Here is a 26,947-nt window from a genome sequence, read left to right as displayed (position 1 = left end):
GTTCAACACCTTTGTTGGTGACATGGACAGTGGGATCGAGTGCACCCTCAGCTGATGACACCAAGCTGGTGGAGCAGTTGACAGACCGGAGGGAAGGGATGCTGGAGGGATTCTGCCCCTCTGCTCCGCTCTGGAGAGACCCCCCTGCAGTGCTGCCGCCAGCTCTGGGGCACCAACAGCAGAAGGACACGGAGCTGTTGGAGCGGGGCCAGAGGAGGCCCCGGAGATGCTGGGAGGGCTGGAGCCCCTCTGCTGTGAGGACAGGCTGAGAGAGCTGGGGGGGTTCAGCCTGGAAAAGAGAAGGCTCTGGGGAGACCTTAGAGCCCCTTCCAGTCCCTCAAGGGGCTCCAGGAGAGCTGGGGAGGGACTCTGGAGCAGGGAGGGGAGCCATAGGAGGAGGGGGAATGGTTTTAATCTGAAAGAGAATTTCAGATGAGATATCGGGAAGAAATTCTTTGCTGTGAGGGTGGTGAGCCCCTGGCCCAGGTTGCCCAGAGAAGCTGTGGCTGCCCCATCCCTGGAGGGGTTCAAGGCCAGGTTGGACGGGGCTTGGAGCAACCTGGTCTGGTGGGAGGTGTCCCTGCCCAGGGCAGGGGGGTTGGAACTAGGTGAGCTTTAAAAGTCCCTTCTAACTCAAACCATTCTATGACTCTATGAATGAAAGAAATCCCTGGTGCCCACAAGACAAAGCAAAGCCCAGGAGAGTGTCACGGCTTCCCAACCCACACAGGGCAGCAGCAGCCCAACAAAACCACGCGTGGCCAGAGGCAAAGGCAGCATCTGGGAGCCCCGAGGGAACCGGGAGCCCTGAGGGAATGCGCTGGTTGACGGTGCGTTGTCACACCTCTTCATGGCATCAGCGGAACAAGGATTTCACTTGGGAGCCTGCCTCTGACACCAGCACTCCCTGGAAAAGAGAGTAGAGAAGTTTATTCGCTATTTTCATTTTATTATTATTCATACTGTTGCACAGCAACGCTCACGAAAGGTACTCACAGGTCTGTGCGATGCCCCAGAAGTTAACAAGAAATGGTGGCTTAACAAGCACTGACCTAGAAACTACGAGCATTTCAAAGCTGTCTTCCTTTTTCTGAGTATTTTTGCCTCTTCGCCAGCCAGGGATCCTCAAACCACCACATCACACAGCTCTGGGCCGTAGTTGGACCCTGCAGCTCTCTGAGCTACGTTAGTTGGTGGGGATTTTTTTCCTCGGAGTATGTAAATAAATATCAATATTCTAAACCAAAGACCTCCCAGCAACTAAATATTATTTATCTTAAATCTATCTTAAAACTAAACAGCTTTGTCACATATGTATAATAATAAAGAAACAAATTACAAAGGAGGAATTTGATTTTATTGGTTTTATTCAAAGCGCACGCATTATATAGCAATTTCTAACAACAGAGTTTTCCAGTTCATTGGAGACATTGTCAAAACTTTGGGCGAAGCTCGTCTCATTTCCCCACCAGTAACAGGAGACTTCACGGCCCGGTTGTTTGTTTTAGTTCTATTCATTCCTCTCAACAGTGACCGTTTTCAAACCATATCGGGGAAATCCGCCGCTTCGCTGGGGAAGGGCACTCGTAAGCAAAGAACATTTGAGCACGTAGTCTGAATTTGGGTTTTTTGAGGTATGAACTTGATATCCCAAGCAGGGTTACTGACAATAAACCCCAACATCTTACATCTTGCTTCCTGCGACCAATTAGCACATGACAGCGCACTTGCTAAGGATTAACAAAAAATACCTTTCTTATTTTATCCACACGAATCCTTGCGCGGCAGCCAGGGGCATTTTGCATCCCGAATATCTGAGAGACCACACACCTCGCGTATACACCCGATATAGATTTTGGCACCGGTGTGTTTCACTTCTCGGTAGCTGGTGGCTGTGCCGCTGGTGTCATTCGAGCAATGCGCTCCGGCATTTCGGAGGTGTCAATCTCCTGGGAGCTCGGCACCCGGCAGGGCATGACGGTGCACGCTGGGGACACTCGGCAGCGGGATTGCAGAGCGAGAGGCCCTTCTGCAAGCCTTAAGCAGGTTGAAAATCTCCCTGCCGGCAGTGGAAATCTGTCTCGGGGAGGATCATAGGATAAAAACAAAGACTTTGAAACCGTGGAAGAAATTATTTTAAAGCTCGTCAGTGAGATCTGCAGCTCTTGGAACAATGTTCGCAATGAGTAATTGCAGATGCAAAAAAAAAAAAAATAGGGTGAGCATAGCTTCAGCCGAGCCCAGCTTAGCAAGAATCTTGCTAATGCCGCTTCCTCCACTGCCGGCAGCTCCCGCCGGGGCCCCGGGCGCCCAGCCAGGCTCCCCCCCTCCAAGCCGTCAGGTATGGGAGCGTTATAACACAAGGAATGGCTCCATCCTGCAAGGTGCTGAGCACTGACCTGGCCCTAAGCACACGCTTCATTTAATGCCATGAGTGCTGGGAGCTCACTGGGTTTTTTTTTGTAGAGCTAAAGTTTTCCGCAACTGCAGGATGCAGTCCTGCACCTCAGCCGGGGAACGGTTCTCAAGCACGCAGAAGACTCTTGGCGGATATAGCTGCGAGGCTGCGGGTGCCAAAAGGGCAGATGGGTTTGAAGAGCCATCGGACAAGCACAGAATAAACACCGAAACGTAGAGCTGCAGTTGCTGGTTGAGCTGCCACTCCAAGGAAACATCAGCAGCAGCTTGGGCTGCTCTTACCAGCGTCCCTGGCGCTTGCCACCAGTCCCTGGCAGAGATGGAGGTGCCAAGGAGGGCACTGACCTGGCCTGGCTGCTCTCACACTGTCTGAAGTGCAGAGATGTACAAATCTATAGGAGGGAAACGGTTGGGCATGGGGACAGGCTCGTGTGGCCACTGCCACCAGCCTCAGCTCCCATGGGCTTGGGGAACACCAACACGTGCGGGTGGGCTCCTGCTTCCATAGAATCACAGAATGTGTTGGGTTGGAAGGGACCTTTAAAGGTCATCTAGTCCAACCCCCTGCCATGAGCAGGGACATCTTCAACTAGATCAGGTTGTTCAAAGCCCCGTCCAACCTGACCTTGAATGTTTCCAGGGATGGTGCTTTCATTCCAGCTTCTTTTAGTTCCTAGACAAGGATTGTTCAAAACCAATTTCTTGCTGGTTTATCTGCTACATCCTCACGCAGAGCCAGCAATGGCAAAGGACACGCACGGGCACCCAGAGGGGTCTCAGAGGCAAAGCAAGCCAAGCCACTCTTTCTACAAAATATCTTGTCTCAGGGGTTTTGTGAACTCAGGGTTACAAGGAATGAGGGATACCACTTAAATACAAAATGTTGCTGGACACTGTATTAAAACGTTTTACATCTTTGCTACACCGAGGCAGCAGCTTTGTCAATAAACTGAGCCAGTTTCACATCTCTTTTGGTCAGTCCTCCGCAGTCGTGGGAAATCAGAGTTATCTGAACCTGTCAAAAAGGAGAAGAAAGGGGTTACAAAGCAATTCTGATCTCTGGCATGTAGGCTGAGCAACAAGTCATCGGGAATGCTGCCTGTATCCATACTGAACTGGTTTTACACGATGCTCCTGGTGAGCGGCGAGCTGGACACCCACTGCTCATGTAAACCAGGAGACGCTGTAGGTGAGGAGGCTTAACAGAGCCTAAAGTCTCACCAAAGCGAGCCCCTTCACAGCATAAAACAGGCTTTGCATTCTTGGGTTTCATCCAAGAAGAGGTGTCCGATTAAATAACTCATTCTTTACATTTAAATTCCACAGATCAGTTTCACGACAAACCTGGGCCAGTGACCAAGCTGCCAACAGCGGAGTCAGGGGCTCATGCGTGTTTTGTTAAAAACCAGCACCCTGAAGGTGAAAAAATTGTTGAGCTTGTTGCAGATTAATTTCAAAAAGAAAAACAAACGGACTGGTGCATTTTGCTCTGACGCAGCTGCCTGCACGGGTTTGTTTAGACTAAGCCAGATGACAAGTCGGGCATTACTTTGTCTCGCCATTGACTGAGATTTTGGGAAGAGAGAAGGGGGGGGGAAGATAAATTCTAAACATTCTGGAAGGACAAGAAAGTCATGATGTGTAGGTGATCAGACTTTGTCCGCTGATCATTTAATGTCCCCTTAAACAGGGCGACCTAAAGGACTGGTGAGGAGAAACCTGTGTTGGGGGAGAGGTGGAGATGTCCTGGCCTGGGAGTGGTGGTTCCACATGTCCTTTTAGGACATTTTTAGCAGGATTGGCATATATTCATCAAACGCTAAACCAAACAACTTGATACAATGCAATGAGAAGTATCAGAAAATAAAAATAAAGGCATAGCAATAATTTCCCCCTTCACACAGCACCTTTCATTCGAGGGTTGCAGTATACCTTGTAACCCTTGTAAATACGAGACCACCGTCAGTTAGGTAATATTATAAACAAATTTTATAAGCTGCTATGTTTGAGACATAGAGGCCTATGATTTTTTAAAAAATCAAACCTAAATTGAGACTGCCAGGCTCCCGTATAGGTACCTACACATTGACGGTCTGCCACCCTACACCGCTTGGCTCCCGACGTGTTGCATGGAAAGGAATGAGAGTTGGTGAGCAGTGTCAAAACAGTCGTTTATTCAGGTTGGCCACATAAGAGTTTAAAGGCTTCTATTTATTTTTAGATGTCAGCCAGAGAGGTGAAGCAACAAGTCCAAACTCTGGCAGCAAACAATTGCAAAGAGTTTGATTCCATATCACCACTACAAATATCTTAATATATCTTTAAAATCTCAAATTTCTTTACAAAGACATAACCTCTTTTCCTCTCAACAGGCTAGTGGTTTGGTCTCCTTAACTTGCCGTGCCTGTAACCAGGGCTAGCGAACACGTTACCTTGCTGTAGACATTAAACCATTCCGGGTGGTGATTCATCTTCTCTGCTTGCAGAGCAACGCGCGTCATAAATCCGAAAGCCTGAGAAGAGAAAGAGCAAAGAGTAAAATACTCCTCCACCTGCCAGGACTGGCAGCAGAACTGCAAGATTCATTCCAACATCTCAAAAACTCCTTGAGATGTTCCTGACTGCTGCAGCTCGGGTTTGTGTGTGATAAAGGAGCACTTCAATGCATAGAATCATACAATGGTTTGGGTTGGAAGGGAGCTTTAAAGGTCCAACCCCCCTGCAATGAGCAGGGACATCTTCAACTAGACTGGGTTGTTCCAAGCCCCGTCCAACCTGGCCTTGAACCCCTCCAGGGATGGGGCAGCCACAGCTTCTCTGGGCAACCTGGGCCAGGGGCTCCACCGCCCTCACAGCAAAGAATTTCTTCCTGAGATCTCATCGAAATCTCCCCTCTTTCAGTGTAAAACCGTTCCCCCTCATCCCATGGCTCCCCTCCCTGATCCAGAGTCCCTCCCCAGCTTTCCTGGAGCCCCTTGAGGGACTGGAAGGGGCTCCAAGGTCTCCCCGGAGCCTTCTCTTCTCCAGGCTGAACCCCCCCACCCCTCCCAGCCTGTCCTCACAGCTGAGGGGCTCCAGCCCCTGCAGCGTCTCTGCATCTCCTGAGGCTGCTGAAATCATCCCCTTCAGACCCCGATACATCACTCTGCTCAAAGTTACTTACTCCAGGACTCAAAGCCATTGCACAAGAGCAATGATTTTTACCTTTAGCATCCATCAGCAATTTTAAACAGCTATCCCAACACGCCTCATCCCTTACTGCATCTCAGAAACATGCCATTTCTAATTAAGCAGCATGCCACAGTATTCCTGTACTAGACAGATACCAATTCCAGAAACACATCCTTTCACATAACTATTTTGCTATTTATTTTCCTGTGGGGGGAGAAAGGCAGCAGGTGGGTTCGCCCCTCTGCTTTATGAGAAAATATTTTCCCTTAAAATGAGTTAAAATAGGTTTCCCAATCCTCTGCCCCTCTATTCGGCACAGCACGCTCCCCCAGGACGCAGGTTTTATCACAGGCTCAGGAAGAAAATAACAGCAGGCCCTCGCCAAAATACTTTGGATCAAATCAGTACGTTACAAAGAAAATTAGAATGTCCATGTAAATCAAGAACGCAATTACACAGTGGGGCCCGAAGGGCCTCAGTGCGTGAGCAGGACGCCTCTAAGTCAGTGGGTTTTATTCGTACCGAGCTCCATCCGTCGGGGCTCAGGACCTGAATTAACATGCAAAGCAAAAGTAACATCCACGTTATAGTCTGGTTCGTATTATAATACAACAAGCTCAACAAAACCCTACCTGATTTAGGTAGTTTTCCACCAAGCGACGGCCGTTTCAAACAAACATGTGGTCAATGAATAACATATAATGGTTGATAATAGTTTCAAGTCTTTTTTCCTCTCACAAATTACAAAAACCTTTCAGTAAAAAAGGAATCGGTGCCTGGATGAAGTATGACTTTGTTAGTCGCTTTGCCAGTCAAATGAATGCAAACGTTATAATCAGAGAAAATCATTCCAATGAGGTTTGTCATTTGGAAATCACCAAACTGTCAGCAATTAAAAAGCTTTTTTCTTTGACCCAAGAGCATTCCAAAATTCAAGAAAATCTAACTTCCCTTGAAGCTCTCGCTTGGTTTAGTTTTACTTCAAGTGAACAATTACTTCTAAAAATTTGCAAATGTTTCAGCAGCACGCTTTGAAGCAGAAAGCTGTAAGTTGTGCATTAGACGTTAGCAATGATTTGGAAAACTTCTGCATTAATAGTTCCGAAAGATATTTGATTTAAGTGCTCTTAGAGTGTCCATGGGCTTAATAGGAATGGCATTTCCAATACAGCAATCTATACACAGAAATGTCCCAAAAAAATTCACACAGTGGTGCATCTGCAACTAGACTGCCTTTGTACAAACAAACAGCAAGGAAAAAAATACATTAAATTTTTTAAAACTCTACCAGGTTCGTGTATGCTCCACCAGTGTCCATCCGTCCATCCCAGGAACTCACCCACCTATGTACATACACAGGTTACACCACACAAACACAACCCATTGATCGTGTGACAATAGTCACCACCCCAGCGGAAGGCAGACAGAGTGAACCACGCAAGCAAACGAGTCTACTAAATTAATCTGCTCTGCAGACCCTCCTTCATGCCTTGTGACAACAAATCCTCCTGCTCAATGGACCACCAGATCCTCCCCGATGAGTGGACCACCCAATCCTCCCACTCAGTGGACCACCAAATCTACCCTGATCAGTGGGCCACCGAATAGTCCCCGATCGGTGGACACCAAATCCACCCGCTCAGTGGGCCACCCAATCCTCCCCGCTCAGTGGACCACCATGCCAACCCACTGCCTCTCCCCACTGAGACAGTAAAAAGCCTCCAGTTGGATAAAACAGTCACTGGTCTTAACGCTGTTCATCTTGCCAAAGAGCGCTCAACTTGGGGCTGTCCGAGTCACGAAAACTAATTAATTTTGGAGCTGAGGAAGCCCCCAGGACAGGTCCTGCTACAGCGAAGGACACAGCGCACAGGCCCTGCTCTGCTCAGAGACGTTCTCCCTCTTTGCACATTACCCGAAGCAACTTACTTCTTGCTTTTTAGTTTATTTTAATTATACACAAGAAGTATCTCCCCCTAAGAAAATGCGCTACAGTTCTACCAAGCAATTTCACCAGCGCAATCTCCATTAGGGTCCTAAATACTTCCTTTGCTAATTAAATTAATTGGAAGGCTATTGTTTATGAATCACCTTTATATTTGTAGAGCCGTAACCTTTCTTCGGGAAAATACAATTGGCTCTGGAAGGAAAAGATATTTAGGTTTGATTAGATATGAAAACACTATTACATAAAATCAGTTTGGACATTTCTTCACGTCTTGAAACTTGATCGGTAATTTGGTCTAATTGGTGATCAAGGAAACTATCTTGTGATCAATTAAAGTAATTACCACATTCCGGCAACACAACCAACCTTAATTTGAGCAGGAGTCTGCACTTCTTCAACTTTAATTAAAAATAATGAAAATTATTAAGCAGTCTGCAGTGCAAGATCATTGTCAAGACTGCACTGGTGGGCAGAGTTTATCAGACCATCACACATTTCTTGATGAAAGAGGGACAAGTACTTTACTCGCGACAGTAAGACCTAACACAATCATGATTTTCTCTATATTAATAACAGACTTCTGCGGCCCCTTGGACACTAACGAGAACTTTTTCAGGTTTTTCCTTGAAAAAATAAAGAGAGAGGAGAAAGAAAGGACTCGAGCATTTTCTAGAAGCCGTTACGAAGTCTTAAAAGAGACTTTGACGTATTAAATATTATAAAGTAGTCTGATATTTCAGTCACAGACTGACATTTTCAACCTAATCCTTTTAGGACATTTGGGGTAAAATAACACCCAGACATACAGGTTATTCTAAATAAATTCATCCCATCACCCCAGTGATGGCAGATTCCAAAATCCCTGTAATGAACCACCAACAGCGCTAGAACAAATAATGAGGGAAGCAATTCTGCGGAGACAAGGAGATGCCTTGGGTGCGCCAGGACGTCTCTTCCCTTCATGTCTTTTAAGATCATGAAAGAAGGAACTAAAAACTAATGGTGTTTCAGTCGTAACATCACTTTTAAAATGGTTTTTAAATACTCCCAGCCGCAGCTTGTCTCCATGAGATAAAAATCAGGGCTACTCTTAGAAGAACAAGTTAACGCAATAAAGTAAAACAGTGTTTCGGGACCGGCCAAATTGCTTTTGGAAGTGACAAAATACACTATCACAAAATAAGACTTAATGCGATTTTTGTGGCCTGAGAATGGGAAAACCAGGGCCAGACACTTTGCTGTCAGAAGTGGGAGGAAAGATGAAATTCCATCCGCCCCTCCGCACCGCACAACGCCGGCAGAGCCGCGGCATCCCGGAGCTAATCTGCTGTTATTCTTCCTTTCACACTTCTTAAGCGAGGAATCAATTCATCTTAATACTTTTTAAACATGTTGCTTTCGCACAATGCTTGCCAACATTATCTTGATGAGTTATACATCAAAGGAGCACAGGTCGCTCATACATCACCCGCCCACGAGTCCCCAGTGATGGATTACCCCAGAGCATCTCCAGAACAAAGCGCCTGACAGAACTTGACTCAAAAGTGGAGATATTCAAGAAAAAACAGCTGAAAGGCTCAACGATATAACCATACAGGCTTTTTATTTATTTGTTTTAAAATGCGTACGCTATGAAGAGCCTACCAAAGCTTCTTAAATCCTTCGGACACCCAGCCAAGGAAACCATGTGCTAATCACAAGTACATTAAGGTTTCTGCCTCCCATCTGTCATTATAAGGCTGGAGGTAGCATTAACCTTGACCTTTTGCAGCGCGAGGGCTACCTGTCTTCCCTTCCCCACCCACCCCGGCTGCATCCGTACCATTTATCAGTGGGAAACGAATAAATAAAGCAAGTTACGGTGACATTGCCACATGAGGCAAGAGATTGGCTTTCACACATTTGCTTTCCATTCACCCAAGGAAAAAAATACCCTTGTGCGCAGTATATAGCACGTGTGCTCCTTAGCAGTTTGACACTTAGAACCACGGTAAACTCAAATCATTAAGGTTCACTTCCAAACTGCAGAAGCTTTCGCATATCCAGCTGACGTTACTACCTGACAGTGAGCTCCGGGCCAGCAGATAAAAGGGAAAAGCTCTTTAATGTTGAGCTATTTTAAGTTATGTTTAGCTAGTCATGAGGGTTTGACTTAATCTCGTGACATTTTCTGCTGTGCTTTCAAGAAAAATTCAGGGTTTGTTTTATTGCAATACTATTTACTCCACAAAGAAAGACTTTTACCTTACAAATATGGAAAAATCACCTCACGAGGCCACAATCTTCATCTGGAAGTGACAATATGGTTAAAACACAAAAAAAAGAGGAATCCAACTAGTATTTGGGCAGGTGATGGCAGCACAGAAGGACAGGTATTCGTTCTCAAAAACATGTGTCCATTTTGGGATTCTTCCCTGTTGGCATCATCACCCTGCCTGAACCATCCCCAGGGACACCGGATCCATGTGGCATTAGATATTTTCCTCTTTTCTTCTTTTTTTTTGGCCTTGTCTGGATTCATCCACAAAACAAACCAGGGGAACACCTTCCCATCCCTCTTTCCCTTTTCAAACCATTCCAAGAAGAGCAGGACAGTCCTTAAGAACGCAACTAAATCATGTCCCAAAATAAAGCTAAACTTGGATTATTCCCGTCCCATCTCTCCGGGGAGAGTGCAAGCAATGGACAAGCCGGTTCCCTCCATCCCACCCCACCCAGGCAAGGGGCAGACAGCAGGGTCCGACAGTGAACACCACCTAACAAACCACAAGTAGATAATTTTTTTTTTTTCCTCTCCTCTTTAATAGCTTGAGCAGGAAAATATTATGGATTCAGCCAACCTTCCCATTCCCCAAGCATCCTAACTCTGAAAGACACTAACAAAGGGGAAGGGTGGGAGAGGAATTCTACAGACACACTGGCATGTACCGAGGTGCCATTTCATAACAAAATGTGAAACTAAAAAACAACCCCACAGCTACAACTTCCAGCTGAATTGTCTATGTTTTTCTGCGTTTACAATATCCTTTTAACATTCCAAGAGCCGACTGCCCGCATCCCCCATACTTATCTGCACACATCATTTATACAAACGTGAAATGCTGCTTTGCATTCTAAAAAAAGTTACCTATTTATATTCATAGTTTAGCTGTAAACACGGCTCTCCATGTTAGATCTGCAGCGGCGTATGTGAAAACGTTTACACCATGTTCTACAAAGAACGCTGTTTCTGTCTCCCAACACTTGTTTACAATTATGTCGGTGAAGAAACTAGCTCTCCAGCTCTATATCAAACATTTTTGACAGCAAAAGCACAAACACTGATCTATTCTAAGTAGTTTGCCACTCTATGTAATCTTGGAAAAGGCATTCTTGCCTTTGATTCTAAAAATGTTTATACTTCATACATTATGCAAATAGTTTTTATATATTAAGAAATAATGCAAGCAAAGCTCAAGTTAAATTAAATTCTTCAACAATAACCTTGCCAAAGCACTGATTTTCCTATTAAAAAAATTATTCCAATTTGTTGATCTTACATTGGATGAAACATACTGTAACAATCTTCATAATTTATGTCCTGTTGGGACACTATGATTTAAAGTAACATAATACAGACCAGCATCACTGCTAATCTAAACCACCTGACCAGATAAACAACAGTTTCCCCTTCTCTCTTCATTGAGGGTATTTCTGTTTATTGTCATATGATTTACCAATTTGAAGAACACGAGGAATAAATGGAGGCAAAGAGAAGCGGAGCTCGGAGGCATGGCCTTTCCTCAACGGGGGACGTTTCTCACACAGGTACCGGTACAATGTCAAGAGCCGCAGGAGATGACAGAAGGCAATTCCAGGAATGCCGTCCCAGGAAAAGCCCAGGACGCTCGGAAGTCTACACACGCTCGGCACAATCCAGACCAGGTGGGGCATCACCGTTCCGGTGATGCTAGAGATGCAGCTCTCCAACCACGGTCTGAGCCAAAGGCTCGACCTTCTGAGCTCAACGGTGACCCGAGCTACGACACCACTTTGTCACAAAGCAGGTACGAAGCAGAATTTGCCCCATCTGAGATTCAACTGGTCTGAAAAACAAATAATTTTCTGCTAAGGCCAGGGGATACGGGGATCAGTGTAAGAAAAAGGACTAAGGGGAAGGCAGAGAGCACAGCCCTGCTCGTAAGGCCTCCTCCTTGCTTCACTTTCCCCTTCCCCTTGTGCTCACTAAGCATCCCCAATACCCTCATGTGCAATCTGCATGACAAACCTCAACTTTTATCTTTTCTAAACCTGTTTATATCAAGATTTTCATAACTGCTGAATTTAGATCTATTTTTCTCTTACTGGTGATAATATGATACCAAATGTTACATCTATTACACCTTCTTCCTCGTCACATCTCGACTTTTCCAGCAGCCTCAGATCATTTTTCCTATTCTCATTTTTATTACTGTAAGTGATTGCACCTGGATTTCATGAACAGAAAGCAGATAATATGCTCGGTGATCCAATGAGCAGACTTCACGCCAAAATTAATCACCTATTCCACCAAAAAGATTTATAAACTAGATGGAGTGGAAGTGAGAGAACATAGAGATGCCTTAAAGCACCATAAAAAACTTCTTTCTGTGACCGATAAAAAGTTTCAAGCCTAGACTCCACGGGGTAAATACAACCTTATACAAAATACATTCATTTGCTTATAAGGAGATAAAAATAATTATAGTTGCCCATAAAGACTACTGCAAACTAAGCAGAATTCCTAAATCCCAAACAAACCTGGAATAAGGTCCCATGATATTTGTGATATATCACTTCACACAGAAATATTCAAAAGAAAGGCTTTTTTTCCTCTCCCCAGTTCCAGTTCCTTAGCACTCTAGGTAAACCTAGCCTCATAAATATTATTTTATTGATTCAAAAGTGTAAATCTCTAAACTACATTTTCAGAGAAAAAGAAGGAAAATAATCCCAGGCTTCAGGACTGAACTAGAAAATGAAAGAAATCCTCCGGCCACGTAGTCAGCTAAATGTGACTCTCCACCTCCCGAGCCATTTTTGTGTGCTTTGTGCTCAAAAATGGAATATAAAGGTTGCACTTTGGAGGTTTACACCAAATAAAATGGCTATTTCAAGAAACACAACTTTTTTAACTGAACTTTTTGTGCCCTACCTAAAAACATTAAATAATACAGCGAAGCCCCCATTAACCGAGCACCTGCTAAAGCAATCAGTCACTTAAAATAATAAACTCTCTTGGCTGCGCCACTGAAGGAAGGATGATAATTTTACTTGTTAAAGCAAATGTTTGGCCCAGCAAACCAAACCCCTGGCTGTACTGTAATAAAGCCATCACCCAAACCACTATAAAAATAAACTGGTAACGAGGCACAGTTCGTTCCCAGTTCCAACCTTCTGAATCCGGGCACCTGAACCCACAGGCTTCGTGCGGCACGAGGATGCTGCCGCTCGGGCAATGAACCACCCTCCGTCCCACGCTGCCAGCCCACGACATGAAACTATTGTAAACCAGACCAAATCAGAATTCATTTAAGCGAATGCTCCACTTCAAAAAGGTGCTCGACTCCTCTGACTTTTCTAGAGCTCGGGCAGGGTGTAGAAGAACAGAGAAGTTCATTATCCCATTCCACCACGTTTTGGGTGGAACAGACACGGCTACAGCAGAACAAAATACTACTATTTTCCCCAATGTTTCTTTTTACTTGTGTGCAAAGGAATGATTTCATTCCGTAGACATGAAAGTGAAGTTCACGTGCCATACACGCTGTTGATAACATAGGGAGCGCTCAGACAAAACTCTCCTTTTGGCCAAGACTGCACACACTACCAGCTTCATATCCAAAATCTTCTCTGCTGAGTATCCAAGGGCAATCATATCCTGCCTCTGATAATCCTCTAAATCTCTGACATTTATGATCCTAAGAAAACATCAGAGAGTGATAAGAAAGGCATTGCTTTATGACGGATTAAGAGAAGAAGCGGCTGGTCTCATGACCATTTCATCTTCCACTATCCTCCAACCCGCCACAGTGTCAGCTTTTTTGTTTTGGTTTGTTTTTTTAAAGACAAGGGCAACAACTCAAACGCGAGACAGAGAAACCACGATGGAGGTGTGAGGAATGTGGAGAGGCTTCTGATCACCTTCTTGGCCAAGCCAGAATCTAAAAAGACCTAAAGCTGTGAAATAAAGCAAACTGAGGAACATTTACTGCTTATCCAGTCAGGGAATCGTTTCACCCCACCGAGCTGCTGAAATATTGTCAGAATGGCTTTTCATGTTTGGGCACCTCTTATAGTAGAGGAAAGCAGATGACCATGGGGGCAGTGAACTCAGCAGGAGACTTACCTGCACCAGCAATGGCAGGCTTTTACTTTATATCGCACTATAAAATTCAAATATTATTTTGCAGGCAGACATTTCAAGTCTAGAAGTGGCAGATCCTTTGAAGAAAGAGTAGAAGAGAGCAAGCATCTTCCCAGACGACATGTTTCTCTTCGGGGCATCCTTCAACCTCGGAGCGGTTGGGTACCTCGCCCAGTTTGCCATGCCCGCCGTTCCCTATGTGATCTACAGGTCACCTAGACCCGTGCTTCATCTCCTGTCTCTGCTATTTGGAAAAATGGCTAGAGCAGGTCATGGAAAAATGGATAAAGGCAGATATGTTAAGTTATTAAGAACGAAGCTCACTTAACTGCCAACAATTTAGACAGACAACCCACACTTAACATTTTCAACTGTCTTCAGACCCCTCCGTGTGCTCCACGCACATGGCTGGAAGTGGCAGAGTACATCCAATGTGCAATATATTGAGAGGTTCCATGGGGTTTTTTTTGGTTGGTTGTTATTTTACTAAGACACAAGGGTTCCTCTGGGCTGCCCACCCCATTTGTACATCGGTACATCTGGAAACGGAGAGACGGGCTCACAAGGGGAAACAAATCCTGAGTCCTTCAGTGAACGTCAAATTTCTTTTAGAAATTCATATGAGAACACCACAAAGGGAAACCCGTCGTACACCTCTGTTTTTTTATTAGATCTGGCATCACAAAAGGCAGGCATAAACACAATGTCCTGGGCTTGCACAACTAACACTACTTTTGCTTGCTATGACACCCATCCACTGTATCACGGAATAAAGATTCTCCCAACCAGGGACGCCTTGGTCATACACATACATTTAGCTGCCTACTGTTATTCTCATCACAGCAGGAGGAAAATCCCACTAGATCATGAAATCAGGACTTTCCCCTCTGATCCTAGGAACAAAAAATGTTTTCCTACAAAGCACCCTTAGCAATAAATAAAGCAAATGGTGCGGTGCTGACTTGGCACTGGGCTCCCCACTCATCATCACGTTCCCCACCAAACCCCTCCATGACATCACAGCCAGCTTTATGTTCGTCCAAAGCAACTTCTCATCTCAACCCAGCAAAATTAAAAGAATAAAACAGCAAGGGGAGGGGGAAGAAGGGAAGCTCTCCCCGAAAAAATCCTGCATGAAGCGGGTTTGCAGCTTTTTAAAGGAGGAATGAATAGAGTTGCACTCGCCTCACCCTGATAAACCGCGGGCCTTGCCAGTGGCTTTTCGGAGCAGATGTAACGTTTTAGCCAAACGTGATTGTTTGTGAAAGAAATAATTCTGATCAAAACCTGAAATTGCAGCCAGCAGAAGCGCTGCACTTCGTCACGTTAATCCGCCCTGACGGGGAGCGGCGAGCGGAGATTCCTACTGCGAGAGGAGCAGATGCGAAAGGTCAGCGCCGGCCCGCGACTTCAAAACCCTTAACGTGTAAAACAGTGTGCATTAAAGCCTGAAACGGCTCACCGCCGGATTAACGGATGTCCGCTAAGTGGGTTTGATGTGCTTTTGGTGAGTAATGGTTAATTTTTAAATAGGGGCGTTGTAGTTTTATTTCAGTTTATTCTGCCAGCCAGAGTCCATTTTTAATTACAATCGCAGAGGAGAATATCCCAAAGCCTGTCTCTCCTTCATGGGAGTACGAGAAAGTGAGAGCTGCTGGTGTAAAAGGCAATTTATGGTTTGAAAACGTAGTCAGGCGTTATTCTAAAAGCAAGGGGATGCAAAAGGTTAAACAACCAAGACAGAGAGATGTGCTGTTCGCATGTAATCGGAATCTTTCCAGCACCCCCGTAAAAATAAATTTTAATGGAGAAAGAGTTGCAAGACACCAGGTTTCCTTAACTGAAAAGGTAAAAAATTATTCGGAGTGACCACCTTCTTCAGGAAAGGCAACATCAGCCTTATTTGTATTTTCCCAAACGAAGGTGTCCAACAGAATTCAAACCCATTGAATTTTCCATTCATTTTCCAAAGGTGGTTTAACAAGGAAAGAGCCTGAACTGTGGTTAAAATCAAGCTGACCTGCTCACATTTGCCCTCTTCGGTAGGAATCTACAGCGGCCCTGTCCGCACGGCTGATAGAACGTTTGTTCTCTTTAATTCAAACAGAGTGAACAATCAATTTGTGCAGCTGAAAAAAAAAAAAGAGAAACATTTCTTCTACTCCACATCTACAAGCCAGCTAATGATTTCTTTCGCGCTTTCAGATCAATGCATGAAACGAGCATAAGGCAAATGCTATAATAATTTTTACTTGAGTCACAATAAATCCATCTTTTAAGGAAAGCATCTGCATTAGAGCCAACTGGAGAGCAGCCCAAAGGTCAGCTGGGCAGATTTAAGCGGTGGCCTGCTTAAACGGAGATACAACAGGTCTAGTTGGTGGGGCAACCTCAGTTATTAGAAACACCACCACCCCCAACAATTATAAACAATAAAATTATGGTTTATTCTAAGGAGAAATATGACTTAGCTCATCAGGAAAATGAGCACCCGTCATCACAGTTAAGTCACAAGAAAAATTAAACTGATGCAACTTCTATGATGCCTGCGATGGGACATCTCGCATGATGAAGGAGATGAAGGACACGTGCTCGCTCTGAGCCTTCAACTTAAACATGATTAATTTTATTTAATACAATTAATGTTGTGACATTTTAAATAACCCTGGCAGCCCAATACTGGTGGTACTGCCACGATGATGTTATAGTGGTGACACCGGTACTGTAACTTGCCACAAGCAGATGGGACAGGAGGGTGGTGGGATCTGCACACCAACCCTGGCCAAAGAGATGAGATACCCCACAGTAGGAAGAGTAGCAATCGCTGCTCACCACCTGCCTGACTTCTATCAGGCACGAATTTCTCATACGCATTGCAGACGTGAGGTTGTAATAAAGGGACTGAAGGACAAAACGACGGTTCCCAGACATGGAGGGAAAAGCTAATTGTGCAGGACTTCAAAGGATGTACGAGGCTGCTGATGCACTAAGGCAACTCTCTTTAAAACAGAAAAGTGTTGCCAAGTGCAAAACATTGGTATGACAATATTCTGAAGCACTGTCTGACTTTATATATGGTTTTGTACCCCACCAGCCATGCTGGCCACGAGAAGAAAATAAATCCTGTATTTCCCAGCTCCCAGCACCAAGAATTTAATTTCTGCCTAGACGCAACCCAACAGCATATCTCCACCACTGTGGACTTTCTAGCTCCACAGAATTTCACACTGCTGGCTACCAGGTTACTGGAAGCATCACCGGACAGAGGACACGCTGACCAGGGCACCAGCGTCATCTCCTCCTTGGTGAGGGAAGGAGACTCATAAGCTCTCAAAGGAGCCGTCTACTCAGAACTTCTCCTTTCATTTCCCCCAGACACGGAGCTCCCTGCCTTCCATGGGCAGTGCCAGGCGGCAATGTGGGCAGTGGACCATGTCCAGGTCCCGCAGCTGCACCTTGACCCTCCAACCCACCAACTCGGAGGTGAGAGTGTTCTTCGCTCAGTCATTCACAACAATAAACTCAAGGAAGGTGTCACCATCCAGGAATCATATATTTTTACCGTGCTCCGCTACAGGACACTTGAGCCAATTCATTCACTCCGTCTCAGCCTGCAGGTCAACCTCTAAAGTCCCGAAAACTTCACTATCAGTTTCTAATAAAGGGAAATGTCAACAGGCAGATACGCCAGAAATTCATTATTTTCAGATACAAAGATTTTTCTCAACTCTGTAAATCCACTCATAAATAATTCTGATTTATTGTAAATCGGCTATTGTATTCATAAACGCAGGGAAGTTAGTGAACAACGTAACTACCAGAAGAAATACTTTCATAACTTTGCAGGTGCACAAATCACAGCATATGGGAGAGGACTCAAAGGATAATGGAAAACGAAGCAGTTTAGGAAAGACTATATGAAAACCAGCGCCTTCCTAGGCGGATAAAAAAAAATAAAAATCATTTCTTTTCATTCGACCGACAATCTAACGCAAAACTCGAGCAGAGGGAGCAAGCAGACGGATGCTACATTAAAAATAGCAACTCCCTCCCCCCAGACGAATGAAAACAGGTTCGTCTTTTGATTAGCAGAAGTGACAGTCGGGGCTGAGGCTGCCCAGGCTTTGAGGTTAAACACAACTGACATAAGCTGCACCTGAATCCAATCAGTCCCCGAGCTCTGAGAAGATTCACACGCGAGGACTAAATTTGTCACAAATGGGTTGGTTTCCGATCCTCCTGTAGCCAACTTGCTTTATTCTGACCCCCATTTAACAAATCAACTTAATGGGCACTGGGAGTGCTATAAAACTTAACAATGGAGTGATTTTAACTTTTAAAATATAGTTATGAAGCAAAATGTTGGAGAGCTCCTTCAATACTGGAAATCAAATTAAATCTAGACATTTTTTAACAGTCTTGACAGATATAATCCTAGTTACCATGTAAATTTATGGTAAGCTGCTGTGATATTAGCCACAGGTGCTACTTTTAATATATGGCCCGCATCTGGCTGGGAATAAAATTTCTCAGAGGACTGAAAATGACCTCACTATCAGACAATGGGGAAGAAAAAAACCCACAAGACCGCTGTGGCATATAAAAAGCTGGAGATGTGGTCCACAATGAAATATTTAACATAAAATTCATTTTAACTCCGCAGACCGTAGGTTAAAGGATATTATGTTTTCAATACGTAAAAGGCGTGGACGTATTTCAGCCAAACAGCCAAAAGTTTAAGTACATAAAGCAGCAATGAAATACACTGCCTACATATATAAAAACAAATTTTCCAGTCTTTGATCAGTGCAGAAGACAAAGTAACGTGCCGGGAGTAGAAAAAGGAAGTATCAGCATGGATTACGTTAGAGGGACTGGCACCAAGTGCCAGCGTTGAAACAAATAAAGAGTATTCATTGCATATCCTACCAAATTTGTTCGGATATGTAATTGTGATAATACAAAAAGGATGATCAACTTAAAGGGACAAACCTGAGCATGTCTCCCTACAGCTAAAGGAAAATAATTGGCATTTCAATGAGGGGGGAAAAAAAAAGGCATCTACCCTAACATGCTCTGTCTGGTATTTTTCTCCTGGATTTCAAGCAAGAGAGCTAGAAAATTTGGAAAGGAAATGCGAAGTGAGAGTAATAATTTATTGAACCATTCTAGATTTTCTGCACATCTTTAAATATGTTCTCAAAAACCCAGAGTCCACAGTTGCAAGGAAGCACACGTGCTCCTGCTCTCGCAGTACACCGTCCTCCAAAGCCCTTCCCTACTGTCCCCGCTGCCCAGGCTCATCTTCCGCCAGTGTTCTGCAGCCCCAGAACACAAAACGTCTTCAAACCAGCTTTTAAAACTCTTAGAGCATTTGATTTCCTGTCATTTTATAAAATGACGTTAGAGCTCTTATGGAGACTTCCTACATTATTTTTTTTTTTTTTTAAAAAAAACAACCTTAATTAAAAACTTACCCTATAAAAGAAAGCAGCTGTAAATGCTGAACCTGACCATCAGCAAACATGCCCACCTTTGTAATTTCCTAACTGCATTTTCTGCCTTGGCGTGATTACCGAAGGAAATGCAATCACACAGGCAGTTGCCCCTTAAACCCTCTGGTCAAATCCAACCAACTTTGACAAGAGACATGGAAGTCTCAGAGTTAAGATGTTCCTGCAAATTTGGTGAAAATGAGCAGCTGGGAAAGGGACCCAAACCGAGCACCCAGAGCCCTTCGCAGCTGCCCGCCCAGCCAGGACCGGGCTCAAGACAAACTTGGGGAAATTCAGATTTTTAAGCCAGATCTGTCCACTGTGCGCGATCACCCTTCCCGAGGTGTGCTGACCCGAAATGCTGAGAAAATCCCAGGAAATTCCTGAGATACGGGCCAGGACATCGAGATCCTCGGCAACCCTTCCTTCCCTCAATGACCAACTTTTAACATTAGCCCCAATGTTTCTGCAGTTTCTTTTCTGAGTTTGCAGAATTATAACTGGGAGAAGTTACCGGCACATTCTGGAGGTGTAAATTAACTTTCTATCCCGATTTCAAATTTTGCTTGGGCAGACTGGAAGCAGAGGGCTTGCTCCATAGCTGGAAGGGAAACGTTCTGTTTCAGTAGCACAAAGACATGAACGGACAAGAGCATGCCTTCTTGATGCCATAAGTGGCCCAAAAGCCTCGTTAGCTGCTTTTCTCTTCCCTACAGAGATGGAAAGAGGCCCTGAATAAGCTCCCTGACGTGGCTGCGAGGTTTACAGAGGCTCACCAGGACTCAAACACGTGGCAGGGATGGAGACTTGCCATGGAGTGGTCCAAGCCCAACCGCTCTCCAAGGCCTCGGTCCAGAGGTTTCCACCAAGCGCACGCTCCAGGGAAAGCGACATGAGCAAGCGCACCCAAGCGAGGGTTCTGGAGGTAAAAGCCTCCGATTTTAACTCACCGCTGCCCGCCTGCTGTCCAACAGTGGCAATAACATGCAGCAATTGCAAGGTGTAAGGAGGAACGGTCGCATGGGTGCCATCAGCCCAGCTCTTCCAGACAAAGTGCTCTCCTCTACGGTTGAGTTGCGTTTGCATTTGTTTCCCCACTGTTGGTGTATTTTGTATTTTATACAAGATTCAGCACACCCCCCAACCAGGAGCCTGTCTCATACTAAAGCCAACGGGAACACGGAGCAGCACCCACCACCCAGCCCAGCACAGCCGGACTGGTGCGTGGTGGGCACCCACAGCAACACGACAAAGGGCTTTCAGCCGGGACCCCAAGCTGGTTTCCAGCTCATTTCAGAGAATTGTACCTCCAAAGCCCATTTTCATGAAAATGTATCTTCAGACTAACAAATGGCACCGGTGCTTTCAAGTTCTGGGTTACAAACTAATTCCCTAAGCCAGAAGTGTCATTAGCTTGTCAGCCTCACAAAGGCAGCCCACTGCTGATAGCTTTTAACCGAGCTAATCTCAGCCTGAAAGCTTCAGGAATCTAAATAACTCGTTTCACAGAAGTTTCATTTCATTCTCATGCTGAAAATAATATACATAAACCAAGCTCATGTCTACACATTTGCACGACTTTATAATAAAAGTTGTGTTTATATTCTTAACATCTGTTGACACACACAGACTTTGTAAACCTGGCATAGATTTTAAAGACACAGAATTTTCCATGCATCATCAACATTATCTGCAAGAGGCAATAAAAAAGCAATGAATACATTAATCATACCAATATCATCTGCAAAACATAAATCTGAAATACCTTTCATGTCAGCTCAACTACTTTTGGTGGGTTTTTTTGGTTTGGTGGTTTTTTTTCTTTTTTTTTTTTTACACACCTGATTTTACGTCATCTGTAAAAGGGCAGCAGGAAGATCACCAAGGAAATTATATTTCTCGGTCCTTTGGCTTTTACTAAATACTCACAGTTTAAATAATGTAAACAGAATATTTATTACGTGAAATGAAAGAAGTTGTACCTACAAGTTCAGTTTTTTTCATTGCAGGACTAAATTCCCCCTGCTCCGCTTGTCATTTGTTCCCTAGGTCGTAATAAACACAATATTTACTAATAGTTATTATAAACATAAGCATCAATAAGCATACATGCATAATTTTAATTTACTTTCAGCTTCAACTTATTGAAAGGCAAATACTTGCTCTGTAATACCGGCTCTGAACATCCCCTCGGGAGCTGTGCGTTGAGCCCTTTTGACTACGATAACAGGGACGGCTTCTGCCCGCCGCAACCGCAAATGGGGACACTGCAGCCAGTTCTTCCAAATCAGCAGGTGAAATTCTGCCTTCGGATATTCATGTATAACCTTGATCCAACCAGAGGTGCCCAGAGGATCCCACCTGCCCAGCTCGTTCTCCCAGTTGGGTACAGAAAGTTAATTTTTGAAGCCAGTTCCCAGCCTCTGCTCTCGTTTCTGCCTTACCTGACACCCATCAAGGGCAACCAAGAATGACAGACACTGGACCAGTATCTCCCAAACAATTCAAGCGGCATTTATTTTTAAGGATACCCTTTTTAAGATGGGTACACATACTAGAAGTCTAAATTGATACTTCATAATTTACTAATGGGCCTATTTAAATATACTCAATTTCCTGTACTGTTATTGATCTTTGAATTAGGAAGACATACGAATATCTACCTATTTTGTAAGATAAATCTACACAGTCAAAAAAAACCCAATTTTGTTATTTTTTCCCAAAACAATGGGTTTTCTAGATATCTGCTGTTGGGACACACCAGTTTGTCTCTTGACCTGTCTGCTGGCAGACTGCCGAAGTCCATCTGATCAAGCTGACTTATTTATTTAGTGTGCAAACCCACTTTTTTTATTAACTTTGGGGAAAAAAAGTCATTTCTAGTTGTGCTGAACCAACAAAGACTTTGACTGTGCCTCATCAGAGACGCCTTTTCATGCAGATTTGAAGCACAAAGGCTGAAAATCTCAACTCTTCTATCAAACGTGCTGGTGTCTCCTGGTTGCTCCTGCTCCAAGCTGCCTGCACATCTCACCAAGGTTTCATGTGAGCTCCCTCTCATGGGCTTCCCTCCCGCGTTGCCCTCTGAATTATCTGAATTCTGTATTAACGTTCAGGTTTGAAGTGCAACCAAGGAAAAAACATACTGGGGGCTCCAGATGTGCTCCCTGGACCAGCACCATCCCGCTCGTGAGCTGGATTTTTCTGCAGTTGTTTTCTCTTTTGCATTCTCCCAGCTCAGAGGGGCCGGGAGCACCTAAGCCACCTTCTCTCTACTATCTGGGCTTTTCTCACTGTGACAACTACTGTCTGAAACAGCAAAAAAAAAAGAGCCAGCTTTACAAGTTGTTATCTAGCTGACTGTGATTTCCTAAAACAAAATATCTTGGCCTGTGTTGAGGCACTGCCGTGTAAATAAGCATCTCAGCACAGCTCCTGGTCCCTACGCCTACCAACGCCTGGAGCTCGCTGCATCCCTCCTCCTGGAGTGAGGAAAAGAACAGCTCAGCGAGAGCCATCACCCCAACAAAACCTTGGGTTTCCTCTCCCACCTGAGAACATGCTCACCTCTCCTGCAGAAATAAAACAGAAGGGAAATGCATGCTCTCGGAACGTGACTCTTCTCTCAACAACGTCATGATTCCTCAGAAAGCAATTTTTTTAGGGGAACGGAGCTGACAGCTAGCCTCAAAACACATTCAGTGTTTCTAAAGCAAGTTTGTAACCAATGCCCGGGATGTGTTCTCGTGAGTCGTGGCTCGGGATCCTGACTCCAAATAAAAACCCAGCGAGGTCTAACCGGCAGTTCGCCCTGCTGAAGCCACTGCGAGATCAGCTACTATGATTCATTCAAGAATATACCACAACTCCGTCTTCCTGCTTAGAAGGTGAAACGTATCATATTTTCCCCACTTTATTTGCCAAAAGTTTCTGTTCTTACAGTTACCCATTTTTCTTCAAGTTTTTCCCTGACAGAAATGAACCCCACTGTGCGTTAGGTATTCCCAGCATTCATTTACGAGTGCTAGAAAATAAAAAAAAAAAATAAACCAGGATCAAATATTACTTGTCTAATCCCATAGTACCGACCCTGACCTTGACCCTAATATTATAATCAAGAAATTGTATTATTAGACCAAATTTACTTAACAACTACAAAACGGAATTAATTCACTCTACTTAATGAGATCAGAATCAGAGAGCAATCCACTGAGGCAAACCCAGCAGGGTTTGGCCCCGCAAGGATACTCCCAAATTTCTGAATACAAATATTTTCCCATCAGGATCGCAGGGAAATTAAAGCAATTACCTTTCCTTTATATTAAAAGCAGTATATAACAATAATTACCTGATTAAAATTTTTGAAATTGAACTCTTTGTAGATGGCATCTCTTTCGCCTAACTCAGACCAGCCTGAAGCTTTGAGATCAAGCAAGACTTGGTTCCTCTCCTCCGCCGTCAGCCAGCGAGACTGCGAAGACTAGCGAGGAAAGAAAAAACACAAACAGGACACGAGTGAGGCCGAGGTTCTCCTTTGAACAACAATAAGAAAACCACATGACGAAATTGTGGTTATGTGTTGTAGACAGGTGAGGAGGTGGAAAATTCACTCTAGAGTTTCTTACTTTTTTCTAATTTCGCAGACTGGCTTAACTCAAACCAGCCAAGGAACACCATTTCTCTTTGGTCAATTAAGTCGGGCTAAACGCTTTTGCACAAAACTAGCTTTTGTACAAAACTAAATGCTTTTGTACAAAAATGCTTTTGTACAAAACTAGCGACCAGCTTTCACAGGAATGTATACAGACACCAGCGTACCTGGACCCATCCCTTGTTCATCTGAATTAGCCAGATGCCGTAAAAACTGAATTAATTTTCAAATATTCCATTCTGTCACATAAATACAGGATTATTTACACTAAATGTACAATTAAAAGCTTAAAAGGGATATCAGGGGACTATCTATTTTAAAAGACAGAAGCAAAATAGGAAAATGTATTCTACGCAACTTGTCTGCTGCTATTCCTAAAATGGATTTAAAGATAGCGCACACTGCAGAGTTATACAAGCGACAAAGAGCTTTTTAACTAACAAAGAAAAGAAAAACAATTGACAACACAGACACAATTATGAGAAATTACAAGTTTCTGGTGTAAGCACCAGGTTCTGCAAAGCACCTATGTCTAAATAAGTCTTATTTGAAGCAAAAGGAGTCTTTCTGAAGCCACGGGGAGCACAGACGTAACGAATTACCCCTCTGCTTAGATATCTGAATTAGTGCCTGAACCATGCGTGAGGCCGGAGACAGAGGAAAGTTCTATGGGGCGTTTGGAAGAGGTTTGGTATTTTTCCTAAAAGCAGAGACAGAGGGCATGAGCGATTACTTAAGATGGTATACTCTAACAGATTGGTCTCAAACTCAAAAACGCAATGCTTTAACGCGAAGAACGTCTCTCCCCAGCAGAGCCAAATTCATATTTCTTTAGTCTTTGTATTAGCAGGTGGCACAGCTTTGCGAGAACTTCCAGAAGGGGCTGAGCCGTTTTGCTCCAGAGCTTCACTAACACATCCCAGCTCCGCAAAGACGTATTTCCTCTGAATATTTTCTGCCTTTGCCAGCCGGCGCTGGCAGCTCCGCCGCAGATGCCACCAGATGGGGCTGTGAGTCCGAGCAGAGCAGGAATTAACGCAATTAGCGCGACCTGAGCAAGGCAGGACGGCCCAGGAGCAACGATTTCCCCAACAATATGGGTCAAAAAAACCCCAGACGGCATAAATCAATCTCACAGCATCACCGCCACTGCTGGTGTTCAGGTGGATACGTCAAGTCCAAGAGATGGGTTTTACAGGTCCCAAAATGAACTAATTTAGGCTCTTTACGCTTCAAACACAAATTTGGACTGGCAAAAATACAAATATTGGATTTGTTGTTGCCGTAACCCCAGTTGCAGGCATGAATTTCTTACATTCTTCTTTTTCCAAGCATATACAAAAATTGACAAAGCTAACGGCTGTCTTGAAAATTACTATTTCATCTGGCAAGAGATGAAATCAGTAGACTAATTTACAAAAAATCCTGGGGGTGGGTTTTTGTGGGATGGCAAAGTCCAGGAGGCGGCACAAAGTTCATTGCTCCGGCTGGCAGCAGAGATGATGTTCTCTGTTAGCTTTAGGGACATTGCAGTCACCTGGCCTGGACATGTAGGCGCTGAGGAGACCTGAAATTAGATCATGTAGTTTTTTAATAAAAATATGGAGACCAAGTTTGATGCAGGCCCCCAGAACACGCCGACTGCGGCATTTTGCTCACAAATGGGTTGCAAAGGCCACGTCCCCAGTTCGCCCCTGCGACGCATCACGAGGATATACAGAAACGTAGCAGAAAGCAGCAGGAAATCGCTTGTAAGAGGGAAAAGAGAAGGTGGGAGATGCCGTGTGTGTTTTCACCACCGCGCACCCCCAGCCCCACGCCGTGGGGTGCCCCAAGGGGACCCCCCCGAGGGCGGGAGCGCGCAGCGACCTGCAAATATTGACTTAGCACACCAGTCCACCCAGTTTAACCGGGGCAATGGGTAACGCTCCTGTGGAAGAAGCTCAGGGAGGAAAAAAAAAAAGTCATTAATTAAATTTAAAAAAAAAAAAAAAATTAATATAAAATACTTCATGCCTGAGGCGCGAGGGTCTGAACCTGCAATTAACAGATTTATATGCAAAAATATAAGATTATAAACAGTCACGGGGTGCGATGGCGGAGGGAGCGGGGCCCACGCGCGGCCGTGTCGGGACCCTCCGCTCCGCTCCCCCGCCCTCCCCGCTCCCCTCAGCATGGCGGCGCGGCCCGGCCCCCGCCGCCCCCCACTATGGCGCCCCGATTCCTGCCGCCCCTCACCACGGCGGCCCGGCCCCCGGTTCCCGCCGCCCCTCACCACGGCGGCCCGGCCCCCGCCGCCCCCGGTTCCCGCCGCCCCTCACCATGGCGGCCCGGCCCCAGTGGGCCGCTCCGCTCAGCACCAGCCGCAGCCCGGCCCCGCCGCCCGGCATGGCCCGGCTCCGCACCGCCCCCGCCCCGCCTTTCCCCGGCCGCCGGGCGGGACCGGGGCACGCGGCGGGAGGAGCCGGTAACGGAGAGAGAGCGACCGGGCGGGGAACGGCACCGACCCCCGGGGGGGCCCCAACCGGGCGCTGTGGGGCCCGTGGCGGCTTCCGCGGAAATCCCAGCGAGGACATCGCGGAGCGGGCACCGGTTGTAACGACATCGCTGTTTCTTCAGGGGTACGGAGGTAATCACCGGGGAGAATGCGGCTACCGGGCGGTAGAGGGAAGAATGCTCGCAATTTATTGTTCAAAATCTTGAATCTTTATCAGTAAAACAGTTCCTAGTTTTATCTTTGGCAATACCAAAGTTTGATCGGTGCAGATTCCTTTTAACGCACAGAAATACACATCCTCAGCTTTCCGCAGTGGAAAGATGCAGCCACTGGAAAAAATACATGAAGAATTACGTTGCAGGGATATGAGCTCTTTGTCAAA

At 45.1% G+C, this 26,947-nt stretch overlaps 1 protein-coding gene across 2 annotated transcripts; it reads right to left on the bottom strand.

The window, feature by feature from the left end:
• Positions 1–1,335: 1,335 nt before the first annotated feature.
• PCBD2 (pterin-4 alpha-carbinolamine dehydratase 2) lies at positions 1,336–26,701 on the bottom strand. 2 transcript variants are annotated; one of them, XM_074604370.1, is made up of 4 exons: positions 26,390–26,701; positions 23,766–23,897; positions 4,851–4,931; positions 1,336–3,433 (listed from the first exon to the last, which is right to left on the bottom strand). In XM_074604370.1, the coding sequence occupies exons 1-4, from the start codon at positions 26,642–26,644 to the stop codon at positions 3,338–3,340; spliced, it is 564 nt and encodes a 187-aa protein (XP_074460471.1). In that variant the 5' UTR covers positions 26,645–26,701; the 3' UTR covers positions 1,336–3,337. The 2 variants fall into 2 exon arrangements, with proteins under 2 accessions (XP_074460471.1, XP_074460472.1); XM_074604371.1 differs by lacking the exon at positions 26,390–26,701 and adding an exon at positions 26,307–26,324.
• Positions 26,702–26,947: the final 246 nt, after the last annotated feature.

Source organism: Larus michahellis, chromosome 11 (genome assembly GCF_964199755.1).
Source record: "Larus michahellis chromosome 11, bLarMic1.1, whole genome shotgun sequence".
NCBI lineage: Eukaryota > Metazoa > Chordata > Aves > Charadriiformes > Laridae > Larus > Larus michahellis.
The sequence above is the reverse complement of the archived record's forward strand: the minus strand, read 5'-3'. Positions and strand labels throughout refer to the sequence as shown.